General features: G+C 34.4%; 1 protein-coding gene across 1 annotated transcript; it reads left to right on the forward strand.

Moving 5' to 3' along the window:
• Nucleotides 1-37: 37 nt before the first annotated feature.
• On the forward strand, nt 38-18,876 carry LOC133200702 (rapamycin-insensitive companion of mTOR-like). The gene is made up of 35 exons (XM_061336468.1): nt 38-121; nt 213-260; nt 1,991-2,150; nt 2,435-2,566; nt 2,802-2,992; nt 3,435-3,607; nt 3,742-3,809; nt 4,221-4,288; nt 4,586-4,668; nt 4,799-4,886; nt 5,061-5,151; nt 5,286-5,352; nt 5,560-5,640; nt 5,795-5,895; nt 6,422-6,590; nt 6,769-6,873; nt 7,019-7,065; nt 7,606-7,741; nt 8,667-8,726; nt 8,961-9,109; nt 9,707-9,833; nt 9,937-10,101; nt 10,602-10,757; nt 10,867-10,973; nt 11,071-11,158; nt 11,658-11,750; nt 12,173-12,279; nt 12,476-13,804; nt 14,032-14,200; nt 14,306-14,387; nt 14,839-14,958; nt 15,221-15,388; nt 15,633-15,756; nt 16,158-16,296; nt 17,530-18,876. The coding sequence occupies exons 1-35, from the start codon at nt 64-66 to the stop codon at nt 17,641-17,643; spliced, it is 5,163 nt and encodes a 1,720-aa protein (XP_061192452.1). The 5' UTR covers nt 38-63; the 3' UTR covers nt 17,644-18,876.
• Nucleotides 18,877-19,350: the final 474 nt, after the last annotated feature.

The following is a 19,350-nucleotide window of genomic DNA, read 5'->3' on the forward strand; positions in this document are numbered from 1 at the left end:
TATATAAATAAAAAGAATTAATTGACTACGACATAACATAAAGTAGGAAGTAATAGAAAAAAGATGGCGGCCAGTGGTCGCCACGGCGGTCGACCTTTCGTTAAAAGTGGCCGATTCAGAGGTAAAAACTGGAACAATTTCATAAATCAGTATTAAGTCACAGCAGTAAATCTCTAGATTTTCAGAATAATTGCATATTTTCTTCATTTCAGCTCGACATGAAAGTGCAGACGAAATTTTGAAGCTTGATTTTTCGAGAGGTGTGTACTCCTTTTTAAGATATGCAATATTTTCTTTTTACTATTCCCAATTAGTTGTGCAGTGAAAAAAAGGAGTGCTTATCAATTTAAAAAAAAACTTACAAATGGTTTCAGATCCTCTGAGTGACCATAATTAAACCTTAACTTAGTAAATTCGAAATGTAGAGGTTTGCTTTTTGTTTTATTTTGGGAGAATTGAATTAAAGTGGGAGCAATAAGGAAGCAGTTTTAAGTCTTTGTAATCTGCTGGAATTCCACTGCTTCACTGTTATACTAAGAAACCTTCTTCAATTGACCCAAGGCTCTGTCGAATAAAATATGGAAGAGTAGGAATGGGGAAAACCGCATATTAAGGTCAGACGACATGTTCCTTAAATATCTTTTTTGCATTCCTTTGTAATATACCAAAAATATTTATAATTATCATTATATTTTGATTTCTAACCTATTTTCAAAATGTCTGAAAAATATAAACACCAAAAACAATGGTATAAGCAGTTCAAGTGATCTCTAGTATAGGATTATATAGGAAATACCATCCTCCAGAATCTTGCACATGTGTCTGGTAATGCACCCCAATTTTTTGTGAAGGAACTTCTTGAAGTATCAATCTTTCAATCATAAAATATTGGGAAAAGTTATATATTTTTGAGGAACGTGTCGTCTGACCTTAACATGATTAAACTTGATTAATCATGGAATTTAGGATGGGTTATTTATTCTTTAAATACTTTAAAGCAACAAAATATTCATGAACAATATTTACATAATTTGTCACCACATTAAAAAAAAAACACCAAACTGGATTATTTTGTGTTTCACAACAGAGAATATTTACATTTCACATGTATTTTGATTATTCATTCAAAACACCATAACACAGACAGGGGGTCAAAAGGTTAATATATGCATTATTTTGAGAAACTATTGCAAATTTTAAATGTATCAGAAATAATCTCTAGGAAAAAATGAAACTTAAAGAATGTGTCACAGGGTGGTAAAATCCTTTAAGTCCTATTGTATTGCATGATTGAGAAACTGTTTCTTGCAAACTCCGAAATATAAGAGTTTCTCCAAATTTCACAGTAGAAAACTTCAACCTTAAGTTTGCATTTAAATGTTCTCCATTAACAATATTGTCAAGAATATCTGAATATGAAAAAGTAGTTGTTTTAAAACATGAATGAATCATCAAAAATTTAACAGAACTAACTTTGAACTTGCATAGTATATTTAAAAGTGTCGCAATGCAGATATAAAATAAGACTAAAAAAAGTTAATAGTTTTATTTATCGATATACAACAGGTGACATAATGATTCCTAATATTGAAAAACTTAAGAGATAAATTTGAAAACTAGTTTTCTTTGGGCTAACTTAATGAACAGTGCCAAGTAAAGTCATCCAAGCAGAATGAGACAAGTTTACCTGTAGCAGTTGAACCATTTAGTTAACTAGGGGAGTAGTCGACATTGGTGAAATTTTGAAGTAATTTATAAGTCTCAAACTGACCATTGTTTGAGATGTTAGACTCTACTCAGTGCTAACGCACCTTGGACCATCTAATATCCGACATAATGGACAGTTTTTTGCTTATATCCATTAGTTATATGCAAGTACTATGATCAAAATTCACAGCAGTTGATATTAAGATTTTGGGTTGATACTTACATTTTTTATTAGCAATTACTGTTTTGGCACCATATTCATAATATTTTACATCTTTTTCAGACCCAAATGAAAATTTGAAAGAGATTTTAGCTGTCATAGTTTCCCAAAGTAGTGTACCAAAATCTAAGAAGCTAGCATACCTGAATGCTTTAGTCAAACTTTTACTCAAATATGGAAATGACAAATACTCAGGCTTCACAAAGAGAGATATTTTGTGTTGGTGAGTAATAGTTGAGTTCTTATTCAGAAAGAAGTAAATAAAAAATTGTGTTTATATTGTCATAAGGAGATCCAAAATCAAGAAACGAAGTTCAGATTTAAATGACCTCATTTAGACAGTTCATCAGGGAGCTCAACAATTTTAAGCACTTGAAAACTGAAACTTGTGTGAGAAATTTTGCAAATATTTATATCAATTTTCATTCAGCCTGTCAATTCCTATGTTACTGAATGGCTATAGTCAGGTCATATTGTATTTTTTCTGAAGAATGTGATATTTTACAGTTTAAGGGTAGGTTTATTCCATGAGGCAAAAGAAGTGCGGGCAGCAGTGTTACGAGTGCTGCGGTACTTTCTCCGGGACCAAGAGACCGTCGATTTATTTTACACTCTCCACATAGATTACTTAATTGTCAGGTTTGTAATCCACTTCCTTTTATTAAGATTGTTTTATGATATTCTCATACCCGACATTATCAATTTCTAATTATCAGAAACTTATACTGGATTTATCACTTTTACTTCTTTTTCTATAGCACAGCTATTCGACGACATGTAGTTGTCATAATTATAAGAAATTTAAATTTTCTTACTGTTGAGAAAAGATACCACACAATTAAATTGTATTAAAAGAATTCCACTTGCATTGCAGGTCAATAGATTTATGTTTAGACAATGAAGTAGAAAGAATACATGGGATTAAACTAGTCAGAAAAATTCTGCAGATTGCACCCAAGAAATTGTCTGATCTCTTGTTTTATCCATTGGTTGCCATAAGTAATGATGGAACAGCTGAGAGAGACAGAATGGTCAGGATAGCTCTAGAAACTATATGTGAAACAGGTTAGTTTGGCACAGAGAAAGTATTTATAGAAATGATATGTGAAACAAGTAAGTTCGGCATAGTGAAACAGGTAAGTATGGCACAGAGAAGACATTTATACATAGAAGATATTTATACATGTAGATGTGGCAAAGAGCTGGTATTTCAATATGTAAAACAGATAAGTATGCTATAAGAAAGAAAGAAATTTGATTATAGCAAGATATTACAAGTATTTATTTCCCCCTGGAAAGTATTTATTTCCCCTGGACAAAATTTATTTCCCGTGGAAAGTAAAACAAAGAAACTTGGAACATAATTACATAATAATCACCTACATGTGCCTATAATGCAGATTGTGTACTTAACTCTTATGTGTACCATACATTATAAGTATTAAAGTTTTATAAAACATGTATATAATTTATTTTTTTATGCAGAACAAGTGTACCTTTATTGTAGCATTTGTGAATCCGGAGTTATTGGCAAGATGTGGAGGAATTGGTGCTATTTTAAGAGCAGCTCTGGACTGCCATCAGTATCCCAGAATAAACGAATCACTGGTGTCCACCATTCTCCATCTACTGAACCATCCCAGAACCAGGCATTTCATCAAATTCAATACAGACCTGGAGGTAAGGTTGTACATGTATATTGTGTGCTTTATCTGCCAGGATGTAATGTTTGTACATGTATAATCTTATAGTCATGTGATTACAAGATAGATGGTTGGTACTTTTGTGTTGATATTTTTTAAATATATTTTTAGCAACTGTTAGCCCCCTTCACAGACTGCCATTACAGATTCAGTGCTGAGTCGTCAGAACAGTCCTCAGGGTGAGTGAATTTTCTTACAATTTTTATGCCCAGCAATGAATATGGCAGGGGCAAATAGTGTTTGTCATGTCTATCTTCCATCCTTCTGTCCTTCTGTCACCTTTGCATGTAGCTCAATTTCAGATAAACTATTCAAGATATTTTTTTCAAACTTCATACATATTGATGAGAGCTATTCAATGGCATGAAAATTTTTTTGACCTTAACCTTTCTCTTTTCTTAAATTAATGATTAGCTCAGTTTTAAAAAAAACTATTCAAGATATTTTTATTAAACCTTATATGCTGATACATACTGAAGAGAGCTATTCAACTGCATCAACTTACACTCAGATGTATACAGTAGGAGCTCTCCCTAATCTATACCCACAATATTAATGTTTTTTACATATTTACTGTTTATGTTTTGTAGTGAGGAGAAAGAGAATCGATTTGCAGCCAGTAAAATGGCCGTCGTCTCTATCATGCGGACTTGGTCAGGTATGTATTTAATTAATATGATGTATTGCTATATAGGGAGTTTTGATCTTTTTAATCAATTTCATATATACATTAATTACATAATTCTATAAGGCAAATAAACTATATAAAAGGAAGTATTCGATTAATTTATAAATGTTTAATAAAACAAAGTTTTTAATTTAGAGAACACAGAATTTGTTTTTGAGGGAAAATTCACCATTGTATGTTCATGTTCTTTGGGTTATTTATATTCTTACAAATTATGCATTGCAAGAACTCTACAACCAATTGAATTCTGTTTTAATTATTTGGCAGGAATAATTCGTTTCTGTCGACCAGATGGCAGTGGTTTACAGTCGCTTGTTGGCATTCTCTACCTACCATACAAAGAAATTAGGGTACCTAAGTTAATGTTGTAGTTTAAATGTTTTGAATTGCACAAATGAGGCTTATTGAGGATTTTTTTCCTGTATTGCATTTATTTGAAGAATTAATTTTATGTAATTAATGGTTATTTGCTGATTTCAGCATGGAATACTAGAGATTTTATTTGATTTATTTCGTTTGAAAATTCCTGAGTCAACAGATGATTTCAACACAGCTTTACTAAGTGTGGGTGAGTATCTGCAGCTCAGCTATTAAACTATTACTCTTTGTCGAACATTTCAATTTAAGAGAGTTAGTGGATTAGCTTATCTATTTACATATTGATACAATGTACCTATTTTTATGTGTTTGCAGTCATGGATAAGAATGCATTAATTGACTTTCATTTTTTGCTTTTCTTCAGATCCGTCGGAAATGCAGGAGAACTGGAAGATAACAGATGGGTTTGTGGCTGAGGAGGGGAAGTGCATACTGCCCCACATGGCAAAAATCAGGTGTGCAAGAGCAGAAATTCCTCAACAATTTTGCCATCAAACATGCACCCAGTCCTCATATCTAAGGGAATTTAAAATTTTGCCAAGTATTGTACAATTATACTTAAACTTTCGATGTCTTTCTTTGATTTCAGACCAAATTTAATAGAAAACCATTTAGCATTACTTCTGTCTGCATGGATTGGAGCAGGGATTCTAGAGGTAAAAACTCGGGGAACCTCTTTTGCAGCAAATTTGTACTTGGAATAGGTTATTTAGCTAGTGTAAAATGTAGCTCATATTCTGATTCTATATAGTATAATTACACTCTGTGGTAAACTGAAGTTTAGGTCATTGCTATTCTTTGTTGGAAACATTTATTGCAAGGATTGTATTATTTTTGGATTGAATTGTAACACTGTTTTTCAGGCATTAGTAGAAGTTATAATCAGCAGTGATCGTCAGCTCTTTGTTCGTGCCACAATCCTCCTTGGTGACCTACTTCATTTAGTAAGTTACTTCAGCAGCATTTACCTGTAGCTTTTTTTAAATAAAGAATGTAATTCTATATTCAGCTGCAAATTCACTCAAGTGGAATAGGTAAAAAAAATTTCAACTTGACAGTAATTATATGTTGTACTTAACTAATGCTGATTCTTTACAGGCCAGTACCATGCTTCCTCCTGAGTGCTCCCATCACAACCACTGTCTGCCATCACTCCTGGCCCTAGCCTCCTCACCTGATCTCACCTCAGCTCAGACATTGTAAGTTTTGATCTCACCTCTGCTCAGATATTGTAAGTTTTGATCTCACCTCAGCTCAGACATTGTAATTTTTTATCTCACCTCAGCTCAGACATTTTAAGTTTTGATCTCAGCTCAGACATTGTAAGTGTTTTGATCTCACCTCTGCTCAGTCATTGTAAGTTTTGATCTCACCTCAGCTCAGACATTGTAAGTTTTGATCTCACCTCAGCTCAGACATTGTAAGTTTTGATCTCACCTGCACTCAGACATTTGTAAATTGTGATATCATCTTTGCCCATACATTGTAAAACTTGGTCTCACATTTGCTCAGACATTTATAGACTGCAAAGACATGCTCAGACATTGTAAGCTTTAATCTCAGTGTAGATCAATCTCACTTTGTGTTTCACTCATTCTTTTCTTATTTACATTCAAAGAATTTTTCATGATTTTTACATTGTATTTAAATACATGCACTACCCTATAGATTGACCTTAAACAGAGCTGTTTCTTTCTCACATTTATGCCCATAATCCTTTTTCAGTCAAGCCAGAGAAGCCATTTATTACTTAGAGCGTCTTCATGCCATGAAGAAGCGAGGCCCTGTGCCCAGCAGTCTTTACCTGGATCAGCTGATTCAGAGGAATGGAGGTAGACCTGTAGGACAGACAAAATTCTACCTGAGGAAGAAATATGACCTTTACATCAATAAAGTAGGTGTTAATGCCTTGACTTCTCAGATTTTAGGTTTCAGAATTATTTTTGTATTAAGTAAAGTTTACATTTGAAAACGGAGTTGGCAAAATTGGAATGCCTCTTTCATAATCTCACATTCTGACCATCAAAGTTTTATTATATGCCTCTGAAGAAAATCAATTTTGATCTTTTCAGTCTCCCACAGAGGATATGATAGGACAGGCCATTAAAGATTCCAATGTTGTCAACACCAAGGATATTGTTAACTGGGACTGGGATCTGGTACCTGCTATCCTGAAGGTAAGGGACATACTCTCAGGGAAACTTAAAACTTTACCAAGGATAACAAGTTCAGTTGTCTCTCAGGTCTCAGTTTATGTGACTATAGATCTGTATGAATTTTAAAATATCTTCGTCATTTTGTTGTCTTATTTTTAAACTGTAGTGGCCAGAGGAAAAGTTAAGAAGACTGGATGACCAACTTACACTGAAGTAAGTGATTGTTCACAAGTTGGAAATGTGTGTAGTATTGAAATGTAGAACTTCGGAAAACTCCTTTCAGGAAGTTTGACATAAGGTTGTGCTTTGGGAGCATTTTCAATCAGACAGACTCTACCAGACAAACATTTTCAGTAAGACAATTGGTTCGTCCTCTTGATAGCATTTCTAGTGCCTATTTTATATGGCAAATGGCAACACCCACTTGTACATTGTATGTACTTTCAAGGAAAAAAATAAAATCTAATCAATTTTTTTTACCTCTGCTGTCATTTCTTGCATTTATTAAAGTTATGAAACATTTAACAATAGTTCAGGAATTACTGCTATTCAGTTTTGAAAGATTTGATATTACTGTTTATGATGAAAGTGAAAGTATCATGGGATTAAATTTAAGCCTATGCAATTGACACTCATGGATGTACATGCACTAGTAAATTGCCATTCTTCATATTTTTCATCCTAGGCTAGACCACCGATGATAATTTTTTTCAAAAATTTGACAAAAGTTTTAATTTGTATATGTATTTTCAGGTTCTTTAAGAGGCTTGTACAGTTTTACAAACCGACCAATCACAGATTTTCAAGACTAGAGATCAACCACAAACTGACTCAGATGATGGTACATTCTGGTTGTCTGTTGGTGGACTTTCTGTTGTCAACTGAACAGGTGAGACTTAAGTCTGTTAGGAACCAGTTCACAGGTGGGACTAAGTCTGTTAGGAACCAGTACACAGGTGGGACTTAAGTCTGTCAGGAACCAGTACACAGGTGGGACTAAGTCTGTTAGGAACCAGTACACAGGTGGGACTTAAGTCTGTTAGGAACCAGTACACAGGTGGGACTAAAGTTTGTTAGGGACCAGTACACAGGTGGGATTTAAGTCTGTTAGGGACCAGTACACAGGTAGGACTTAAGTCTGTTAGGGACTAGTACACAGGTGGGACTAAGTCTGTTAGGAACCAGTACACAGGTGGGACTAAGTCTGTTAGGAACCAGTACACAAGTGGGACTAAGTCTGTTAGGGACCAGTACACAGATGGGACTAAGTCTGTTAGTAGCAGTTACACAGTGGAATCTTTGCTTTGTGATACAAAGTCTATTAGTAACATGTGAACAGACTAAGTCTATTAGTAATATATAAACTGATGAGATCAAGTCTATTAGTAACACAGCTAAGTCTTTTAGTAACAGGTAAACAGACTAAGTCTATTAGTAAAACATAAACAAATGAGACTAATTCTATTAATAACAAGTAAATAGATGAGACTAATTCTATTAGTAACAAGTAAATAGATGAGATTAATTCTATTAATAACAAGTAAATAGATGAGACTAATTCTATTAATAACAAGTAAATAGATGAGACTAATTCTATTAGTAACATGTAAAACATGCACAAGTAAGACTGTGTTAATAACAGGCTAATTGGTGAGACATAAGGTGAGAATTAAATTTGCTTATATAAACAGAAAAACAAAATTAAAATTAAAACCAGTTGTCATCAGTGCATTAACATGTGATGCTCATATCTGTTCATTATTATTGTCAAGAGAAATGTATTTTTATTTACATGAAATATTTGTTTTTTGCAGGATGAAGTCCAGAAACTGGCTCTAGATTTTATAGGAGATATAGGGGGGTGCATGTCTGAGGTTAGATGTAGATACTTAATCTTTATTTTATTGTCATTTTGAATAGTAGACCCTTTACATGTACATGTTCTTCATGATATAAAGAGAATGAAATCCTTTCTCAGCAGTGTTTTTAAGCCTATACTTAATGATTTTTGTGTAGATTGTCCAGCAGCGTTTTAAGCCTATATTTTATGATTTTTGTGTAGATTGTCCAGCAGCATTTTAAGCCTGTGTTTTATGATTTTTGTGTAGATTGCACAGCAGCGTTTGGTACCAGAGTCCGTACTGAGTCCAGGGAATGTCATTAACACATGCAGTCAGTTCTACTTTCTGTTTGTGGGCCGATTCTCGGGGACTGTTTTGGGGGACAAATATCTAGAAAAAACTGGTGTATATCAGTAGTAAGTACCCAAGTTGATATTGTAAACAATTTGCCAACTAGTAATCAAATGAAATTTTTTTTTTACCATTTATTTTTTTATGGCCACTATGAATATGGCTTAGGTTAGTTTCAAAAAATCTGTTCAAGATATTTTCATTAAACTTCCTACACTGGTACATACATAGTGATGGCAATTCAGCTGTGTCAAATTTTTGTGAGCTTGACTTCACGCTTCCCCTTTTTTTTTAACATGAAGCTCAGTTTCAAAGAAACTGTGCAAGGTATCTTCATCAAACATCATGCACTAATACTGTACATTTGGTTAGAGAAAATTCAGCTGTGCCAAATTTTTCTGACCACCTCACTCTCCCCATTTTCGTTTTAGTAAATGAATACTATTTTTTTAATTTTCATTATTTTAATGTGCTTTATTTTAAGTATTTTATGTCTGAATACCTGTTCAAAGTACATATGAATCTGTGAAGATATAAACGTCATATGATATGTACATGTACTTCAGAGACCACATACCAGGTACATATAAATTTGCTGTATATGTATCTGTAAATTTGCACACATAACCCTAGTTTCCACACTTAGCCATCTTCTCTTTCAGTTTACTGGACATAGTTTCCATAGCACCCCAGGACAGCTTTGTAAAATTGTCTGTCTCCAGCCTTAACTACAGTAAGGATGGTAATACCAGACCAGTGCTGGCCAAAGCCCTGTGTTCTGCCACAGAGGTAATGTAAAACAAATACCTCAGTATTGTTATTGACATCCTGTAATATTTTTTTTGTTATTTATTTGTATGTCAATAAAATGCATGTTTTTCTGTTTTAAAAGTCTGCCCGTCTCTACTGCACCAAGTTTCTGCGTACGTTGCTGCGAACAAGAGTTGCTGGGTTCAGTACCTGGGGTATGGAGCTTCTGGTAAATCAGTTGTATGACCAAAGCAACCAGGTTGCTCAGGCAGCTCTTCATGTCCTGGAGGAGGCCTGTGATGTACAGGTAAGTTTTATCACCTGACCATTGTATCACTGTGATGTACAGGTAAGTTTTATCACCTGACCATTGTATCACTGTGATGTACAGGTAAGTTTTATCACCTGACCATTGTATCACTGTGATGTACAGGTAAGTTTTATCACATGAGCATTGTATCACTGTGATGTACAGGTAAGTTTTATCACCGGAGCATGGTATCACTGTGATGTACAGGTAAGTTTTATCACCTGAGCATTGTATCACTGTCTCATACCAAGGTAAAGTTTATAACACACAAATGGTCTTTTATTTAAATGAGCCATCATTGAGCATTATTGGATAACACAGAATGTGTGAAATACAAACATGTATATTACTAAGCACCAAGAAAAAGCAACACAACTATTTAGGTATTTAAACATTTCAGTATTTAATACTAAGTTGTACATTTCCAGCCCTGTCTGAGTTCCGTTATTAAGCTGGTTTTTAATACTAAGTCATTAAGTACTATTGTACATTTCCAGCCCTGTCTGAGTTCCGTCATTAAGCTGAGGCCTCAGTGCCTACACCTGGGTGAGAGAGGTGTCCTACTGCTGTGTCGCTTCATGTCCACGTCCAAAGGATTCAAAATGCTCAGTGATGCTAACTTCATACACAACGAGGTCCAAAAATGGGAAAAGGTAACAAAATATACACAAGGTTTATATTTTAGCACGATTTCTGTAGAGCAGTACTTTAGAATAAATTGTATTTTTGATTGTTTGATGTGTGACTTCCTTCTATTCCTAGACATATAATGTTAGATACATTCACATTGTGGAGGACTTGTTAAATGAGGCCCTAACAACATACGAGAAAACGTACGAGGGATCCTTCACTCGCAGGTCCAGCAGGAAGTAAGTTCTGTAAAACTGCTTTTATATTTATGATACATAATGCATTGCATTCTTTCATAGTGCAATGTTTTTCATTGTGGCACTTTAATTCTACCAGGAGATCTAACAAGGATGCATATGTACCAGTCCATTTGTATGGCCAGCTCACTCAGCATAAGGAGGGATTCAATCTTCTACAACAACAGGTAACTGGCTGTAAAATAAAATATTGAGAATTAGTTCACTATATCTGTATAAGTATATCAATGTTAGATTATAAACTTGTACAGAACCTATGTCACATTTCTAAACATTTGACATGTAATTAATAATTCAATATTTAATTTTTCTTTAATGTGAATAATCAGAAGTTATGTATGTTTAGTCAGTTTTGAGCAGAGTAGGCAATTTTACTGTGGTTATTTTCATCTTTTCACACTACCATGCATTGTAGTTTAAGCTGTCTTCAACAAATCAAAAAGTATTTACATTGTAAATAAAATATATTAAAGAACCTGTTCTGTTGAGCTTTTCTTACCTTGAGATTGGATAATTCACAAAATTGGTGTCTTTTGTACTTTCATATTATCTCCTGTTGATTTTAAATAAAAAGACAGTGAAGATAAAAGAATCAAAAATTTTATTATTTTTTTTTTGTAGTACAACTTGTACACTGAAGTATAAGTTTGTGTTATTTCTTTACAGGAATGTATTGGAGAGTTTTTTAAGTGTATTAAATGTTTGGAGCTGCATTCTGATGAGGATGTTCTGAAAATGAAGACAGCATTATGGGCAGTGGTATGTTTAGATAATTTACTGAAAACTCTGTTACATAAGAGATTGAAATTTCATGATTTTTTTGATTCTGTATAAAGTTTAGTTTGTCCGTTTTTTTTTTAAATTTGATGTAATGAACAACTGACATTAACTCTATAATGAAAATACATATACCTGTAGCTTAAACAATTGATAAATGCTGAAAAAAGACATCTTTGACTCAAAATAGAGCAAAATGGGAAGGGGGGGGGGGGGGGGAGAAAGCAAGGAATTGATTTTAAACAGAATTACATGTATAATTGTATAAAAACAGTATTGCAAACTTAATGCGAGGATTATATATATATTTTTTTTTCTTAATTAAGGTCTGCAGTTGACAACAAATAATTTTGTTGTGTAATGCTTTAATTGAACATCTACTCAATTTTTGGGTTGTTATTTAGGGCCATATTGGGACATCTACCTGGGGTGTCAACTGGTTGGAAGAAGAAAGACTCTTGCCAGAAATCATAAAACTAGCTGAGGAGTGTGGGGTCTTTTCTATACGAGGGTATTATTTTATTTCATATCAGCTGATAAGTGTAAATTTGTATTTTCATTGCACCAGATGTATTAACTCTAAGAAGTACATGTATACTGCAAGAACATGGTCAAAGACACTTGCATAGTTTGCAGAATAATTAAATTTTGATAAAGTTATTTCTGATTTCATTTAACACATAAAGATTCCTTTTTTTCTTCAATAGAACAGCTTTCTACGTCCTGGGACTTCTGACCAGTACAAGGGAGGGAGCTGAATACTTAACCCAGCTGGGCTGGGAATCTTGCTGGCACACACGGGAGGATCGGTGGCCGGTGGTAGAGGACCGGACAGAACTTCTGACGGAACTCCAGGATAGTGATAATGGACGCTGTGAACTGGAGTCTCGGGGAGCTAGTTCTCCTGGCATTTTATCATCCAGTCTTTTCTTTATTGAGGAGGAGAATTCAGCTTTAGACCAAGGTTGTGAGTCGGGACTTATACACAGCTGTGATCAAAACTCAAATATTGAGGCTTCTATGTTCATTCCAAAGAGGAGTAAAACATTACCTAATGAAATCGCTTTTCATAAGAGGTACAAGTCCCTACCAAGTAGGACTGCTAATATAAGAAGTTACTCTTTAGGGCATCATGATCGGGACAGAATTATTCGCGATGATCATAGACTGATGACAAGACGATTGAATTCACCATCCAGACAGACTGAGGATGTTTTATCGAACAAGTCACATTCGTCTAGAGGAAGTGAAAAAAAGGAAAGTCCAAAAAATATTCCTGTGATATGTTTATCAGACATGGACTCTGGAACATTTGAGGGTTCCATGACAGAGGATGTGGACAGTAAAGCTCCTATCTGTGATAACTTTAGTGCAATGGATGATGAAGGGGAAGGAATTTCTTTCAGTGTCAAAGATAGTGATGAGAAATCAGACACCTCAGAGACAAAGACTCTGACGAATCAGTCATTAAAAAAATCACCAAACCTGCGGGACGGTAGATGTAGCAGTAGTGATAGCTCGCGGACCAGTAATAAAAGTCGTGCGGATAGTTTTAACACAGATTCCACTACTAGTGGGGTCAGTTCTTGTGAGTCTGGCCCACACACCTGTCTTTCATCAGAATTTATGTCCCTTAGTCCTATCGCCAGTACTAGCTCTATAGACACATTAGGGGTCACTGGTAGTTCAGATGCCAGAGACCTCATTCATCCATCTTCATTCCGACGAAAATCTTTAAATCTAAAACGAGTGCCAAGTCTTAGAAATAAACAAGCCAGTCCAGCATATGGTATTCTGCCTTCAGCTCAGTTACTAGAGGGAATGACAACAGAGAGTGCTATCATGTACACCACGTCACGGGATGCAATGGGATATGCAACGTGGCGGTCCATCAAGCGTCAGCGCAGGATCAGTTCTGATGTGGAGTCAGACATGGGTCTTAATTCTCTTTACGGAGAAGAGGAAGGGAATGAGATGATAAGAAAAAACAGTATTGAGTCCAAAAAGAGCATTGACACATTTACTTTTCGTTCAAGGTAAGTCATTTGATGGTACAAGCAAATGTATATATTTATCTGAAATCTACTCTTTGATAGTGTACACTTTATACATTGCGATAATACACATGTACATAAAAAAATATATTTTTTTAGCTTTATTTTAAACCCACATGAGCCCAAGACTCAAGTCAGCTTATGATCAAAGTTCATTTGTATATTTGAATTGATTGGTACATGATGTTTGTGTTTTTGTTGTGATTTAGTTCTGGGATTCCACGTAACGCCAGCAGTGTATCTCTATCAGACCAGGAGAGAGCTGGAACTCCCTATGGGGTGGCCCCTAAAGCTATCCTTCTACAGAGGAGGCCACACACAGGAGAAGCAGAATTCCTGGGTCTTACCCTGCCAGTAGACATTAACATGATGTTCCAGGTGTGGGAGAGGAATTTTTTTCTTCTAATTAATCAAATTGTGCAGATATTTTAAAAAATGAAAACCTTTATGTCAGTATAAAATAATAAAATTTGTAATTTTTAGGTTCATGCAGGGGAGGATCAGAGATCTGAGGCTGCCCCAGTAGAGAAAGAAGAGAATTATCAGGAGCAGAAAAAGAAGCCAAGTAATCATTATTTTACTTGTAATCTGACAGGGAGTAATCATTATTTTACATTTAATTCTGACAGGGAGTAATGTAATCTTACAGGGAGTAATCATTATTTTACATTTAATTCTGACAAGGAGTAATTTTTATTTTACTTGTAATTCTGACATGAAGTAATCATTATTTAAGCTGTAGTTTCTGACAAGAAGTAATTATTATTTTACAAGTACATGTAGTTTTGACAGGGAGTAATCATTATTTTACATGTAGTTCTGTTAGACAGGAAGTTCTTGATGAAAGATTTAAAATGCTGATAATTTTAAACTAGAGTAACTTGTATCTACATTTATGATATAAATACTTCTTAATTCAGTCAAAGTCAATCTTAAATCAAATCCAAGAGGTTAGAGAGGAAATTGTAGTTCATGATATTGAATTTTTATTTCAAAAATATATCCTATTAATTTAGGATCTAGGAAGTCATCTAGGATTGTGCCTGCTTTGGAAAGCTTTGAACATGACTCAACAATATGTCTGCTATGTTCTCAACTTAAACGCCAAGATATCAGTCAATCAGAAATAGAGGAAGGTATGTGCCTTAATGTCAGATAAATAAGTGGTTGCCCAATTGAAGATGTCTTCTTTTTCATGTTCTACATTCATACCTGTATTCATTATAAAGAATGCTTCATTCTTTGTATTATTGATATCCATTTAAATTGGTTGTGAAATCTGTAAAGTAAGGTGACATTGTTGAATTAGAGAGAGAAATGGATATAAAGATGCCTTTATATTTTTTGTTTGTTATGACTGAATGTCTGTGTATTCAATTATCTGATTAATATTTGTAGGTTCACAAGAAGATGGGGATCTTGAGTCAGTGTCCTTGGATAAAGACCCTGGGAGTTTGAATGCTGCCATCAAACTTCAAAAGGGGTCACGACCCCGCTACAGCAGTGTTAATGAGCCATCCTCTGCCACTCCAGGAAGTGTTACAAGCTGTACAAGCTCAGACTCTTGTAAGCCAATGAAATATTGCCTTACAAAACAAACTGGAAATAAAACCGTAGCAATTTTCACTGCAGATACAATCAAAGAAGTACATGCATTTTAAACAATAAATCAAAATAAAATGGAAATCCTTATTTCAAAATCTGTTTATGATCTTTTAAGAAATAACTCCTCTCTACAATGTTTTTGTTTTTTGGGGTTGAAATTCTGATTAGAATATTTTCACGATTGTTAAACAATGTTGACTTACAGTGACAGTAAAGATGTCTTATGACAATGTTCATGGGAAAGGCCTGATCAGAAAAGAACTCCGAAAACTGGTGATCAACCTGAGTAGCTCTGTCGGACTTAAGGGCTCTGAGCAGGGACTGCTAATGTAAGGCTTCATTTTCTTAATTTGACTTTCATTTTGAATAAGATTTTACCATTTATTGTTATGTGTTTAGCAATACTCAAAGCAGTGAATGACTTATTTTTGATAGAACAAATTTTCTGAATTGCTAAGATTTTATGTCAGTAATTTATTGTTTCATAAATTTACATGAATATACTTGTACAGTAACATTATACATACTTATAAACATGTACTAATATTGGAATTCTCTTGTCCATCATTAATTGATGCTATGAATTCATAGGCGAGGTAATTGTAAAATACATAAAATGTGAATTGCAGTATGCTAGTTCAGTTTCTTTTATATTACATTGTTCTGAAATGTTTATGAATGCTTTTTATATTTGTTCCAAGATATTATTTTTTTTCTCCTTTTAAATCAGGCTGAAGCAGAAGTTCCCTGCAGTGTTCAAAGATGTTTGTTTTTACTCAGAAGTTTGCCACCTTTTATCCATATGTTCGTTTAGATTAAATGCCAGGAGATTTGTACAGGAACTTTTTGAAGATTTCAAAATAAATAAGGTACATATACATGAATGTATATCATTTTATACTGTAGATCACCAAATTTTCATGGAAACTTTATTTTCTTGAGATAGTTATTTGGTATATATAAGCAAGTCAAAATTTCCACGAAATTTTGATTATTGCTTATAAAATCTTTTATTATACAAATATATGTGAGAATGAAATTTTTGCAAGTGGAAGATCTCATGTAATTGCATGAAAGTTAAGTTCTTGCAAATAAAAAGTGATTTAAAGTTCTATGACACTAAAGTTGATTCTGAGGTTCAAAGAACTGATGTTCATATTACTAATGGAGCTTTTCTGATCACATTCCATCTGTAAACTTATTCTTCTCTAGAACCACTGGGCCAGTTTCAACCAAACTTGACACAAAGCATCCTTTGGTGAAGGGGATTCAGATTTGTTCAAATGAAGGGCCACGCCCTCTTTCAAGGGGAGATAATTAAGAATTAGTGAAAATTTAGTGGCATCTTTAAAAGCTGCTTCTCAAGAACCACTGGGTTAAAAAAGTTGAAACTTATGTGAAACCTTCATTACATAGTGTAGATTCAAGTTAGCTCAAATTATGACCACCTGGGTAGGGTGGGGCCACAATGGGGGATTGAAGTTTTTGCATAGGAATATATAGGAAAAAAATCTTCTTCTCAAACAGCAAAGCCATGTTTAGTAATACTGATATGGAAGCATTCTCAGGTAGTGTAGATTCAAGTTAGTCCAGAACATGACCCCAGAGGGCTAGGGTGGGGCCGCAATGGAGGATGAAAATTTTACATAGGAAAATGTAGGAAAAATCTTTAAAAATTTTCTTCTCAACAACAGCAAAGCCATGATTAGTCATTTTCATCCTCAGGTAATGTAGATTCATATTTGTTCAAACCATAACCCCCGGGGGTAGGGTGGGACCACAATGGACAATCAAAATTTTACATAGGAATACATAGAAAAAATCTTTTAAAAATCTTCAAGAACAGCAAGGCCATGATTTAGTCATATGGAAGCTTCCTCAGGTAGTGTAGATTCAAACTTGTTTAAATCATAACCTCCTCTGCTGCCCCTCTGTGTGTGTGTTTGGGGGGGGGGGGGGGGAGGGGGCACTTATATATTTAAACTTTTCAACACTGAACCGCTTTCTGCTTTTCCCTAGTTAAAATGCTCAGGTGAATGATGTGGCCCATGGACCTCTGTTTGTTTTTATACTGGATGTACATTTAGGATTCTTTTTTCCAGCTGATAGCAGAGCCTTACTCTTTAACTAGTATGATTGAAGGATCAGAGAAGAATGTGATCCCAGTGACTAAACACGACAACCTGGACAGCCTCTCAGAATACAACCAATTCTAACCTAGAAATGATGCATCTCAGACTCAAAATCTGGACAGCCTCTCAGAATACAACCAATTCTAACCTAGAAATGCTGCATCTCAGATGGAGTTAATTCTTACTTAATCTGGAGAATTAATGACTAAATCTGTAAAGTTTGCAAGACATGAGTAGAGTTTCCACTGAATGAAAAGGCTTTAGTTTTTGCATGTCATACCCAGTGGGTTTATTAATTTTCTGCTCTTGTCAATGGAGGACTGTGTAGATTTTATTGTAGGTGTACCAGCAAATGATTTTTAAACTTGATTTGGAAAAGATTTTTGTTTTTGTTATGTTCCTGAAAACTCTTAGTTGATGTCTAGGTATTCATTCCTCATAGTCAAGATTTCGTTCTCTATTCCAGTAAAATATTACTTGTTGATGTTTAGGCATACAAGTGTTCCTGATGGAGAAATACTCCTACCTTTTCTGTGCTGACTTCTCAGCACTGGAATTATTTACAACTTCATTTTGTCTTGTGTATTTTGTACGATTTAAAGTTGTACAATACATGACTATTCTACATTCTTTTTGATCTCTGTAAAACATGTAATTCATAACACTGTAACTTGCTGTGTAGTGTTTATGCTTTTTTCCAAGTGTTGGAATGACAGAAGGGGAGATTTTTCTTTGAATGAATGTTTATTGATATACATGTACCTGTATGAATAAGTGCTTCAGAAGTGCTTAAAGTTATTTTGTAACTGTTATACAGTTATTATTGTTAAATCTAGGGCAAATTGCAAATCCATGGACTGTGGGCGAACCAGGAAACATTTCTTCAACAGACACTGGTACCTAACACTGCTTAACAGAGTTTTTATCAAGTTTTTGATGTTTGTTTTAGCATCAGGTAACATAGACTGGAATATTTGGGCACTATGTACCTTGTAAATGCTTTTTGGAAGATGTTTAATGCTGAAATGAATCCCAATATTCACCCTTCATGATTTCACTATGCAACTCTCCATCAAACCCAGTAAAAATGCACAGTCCAAGATTGTTGTTTTCCCACTCTTGTGTTTCAAAGTTAATTAATAATCAGGAGATAATTATAACATCTGTCATTTTTACCACTGTCCAATGTTGGCATTGTTTAACCTTTTATTTTTCTTATGTATTTTTGAACACCAATTGTATTCACATTACTCTAATTTACATATTGTGATCACAAAATATTTGTTATTGATGGAAATCTGAAAATAAACCAATTTACCATGCAGATTTATTAGTATTTCTTTCTAGTGTCAGGGATGGAGTATCTGTGAACTTAAGGCTTGCTTTATATTGGAGGACTGACTGGAAAAGTGATAATATTTGCAAGTAGAATACTGTTCTTTGTCTGACAGTCTCTTTACTCAGAAATTTTGAAAGCAACACTCATGTTTCAACCTTGCACAGATAGCTCATGGTCAGAGGGTGTCACAACTCAAAGGATTTTTTTCTTGCCTACTCTTTTAACTTTGTACTTGAGAAACTTTAGATTCTCATACTAATCCAAAGTTAGGTATGATCAGAGGATTTTTATGTTTGGAAGGAAACGTCAAAGAGATGGAAATCCTCATCTGTCCTTCACTATACCATGAACACTTGGCATAAAGTAGGTATTGATCAAAAAAATGTGACATGAATCTGAACCAAATTTATCAATACGCCAATAAAATTCACACCAACCTTGGGACTACTTAG

Source organism: Saccostrea echinata, unplaced genomic scaffold (assembly GCF_033153115.1).
Source record: "Saccostrea echinata isolate AGI-Se365-2 ecotype Australia unplaced genomic scaffold, CSIRO_AGI_Sech_v1 ptg000041l, whole genome shotgun sequence".
In the NCBI taxonomy this organism is placed as follows: domain Eukaryota; kingdom Metazoa; phylum Mollusca; class Bivalvia; order Ostreida; family Ostreidae; genus Saccostrea; species Saccostrea echinata.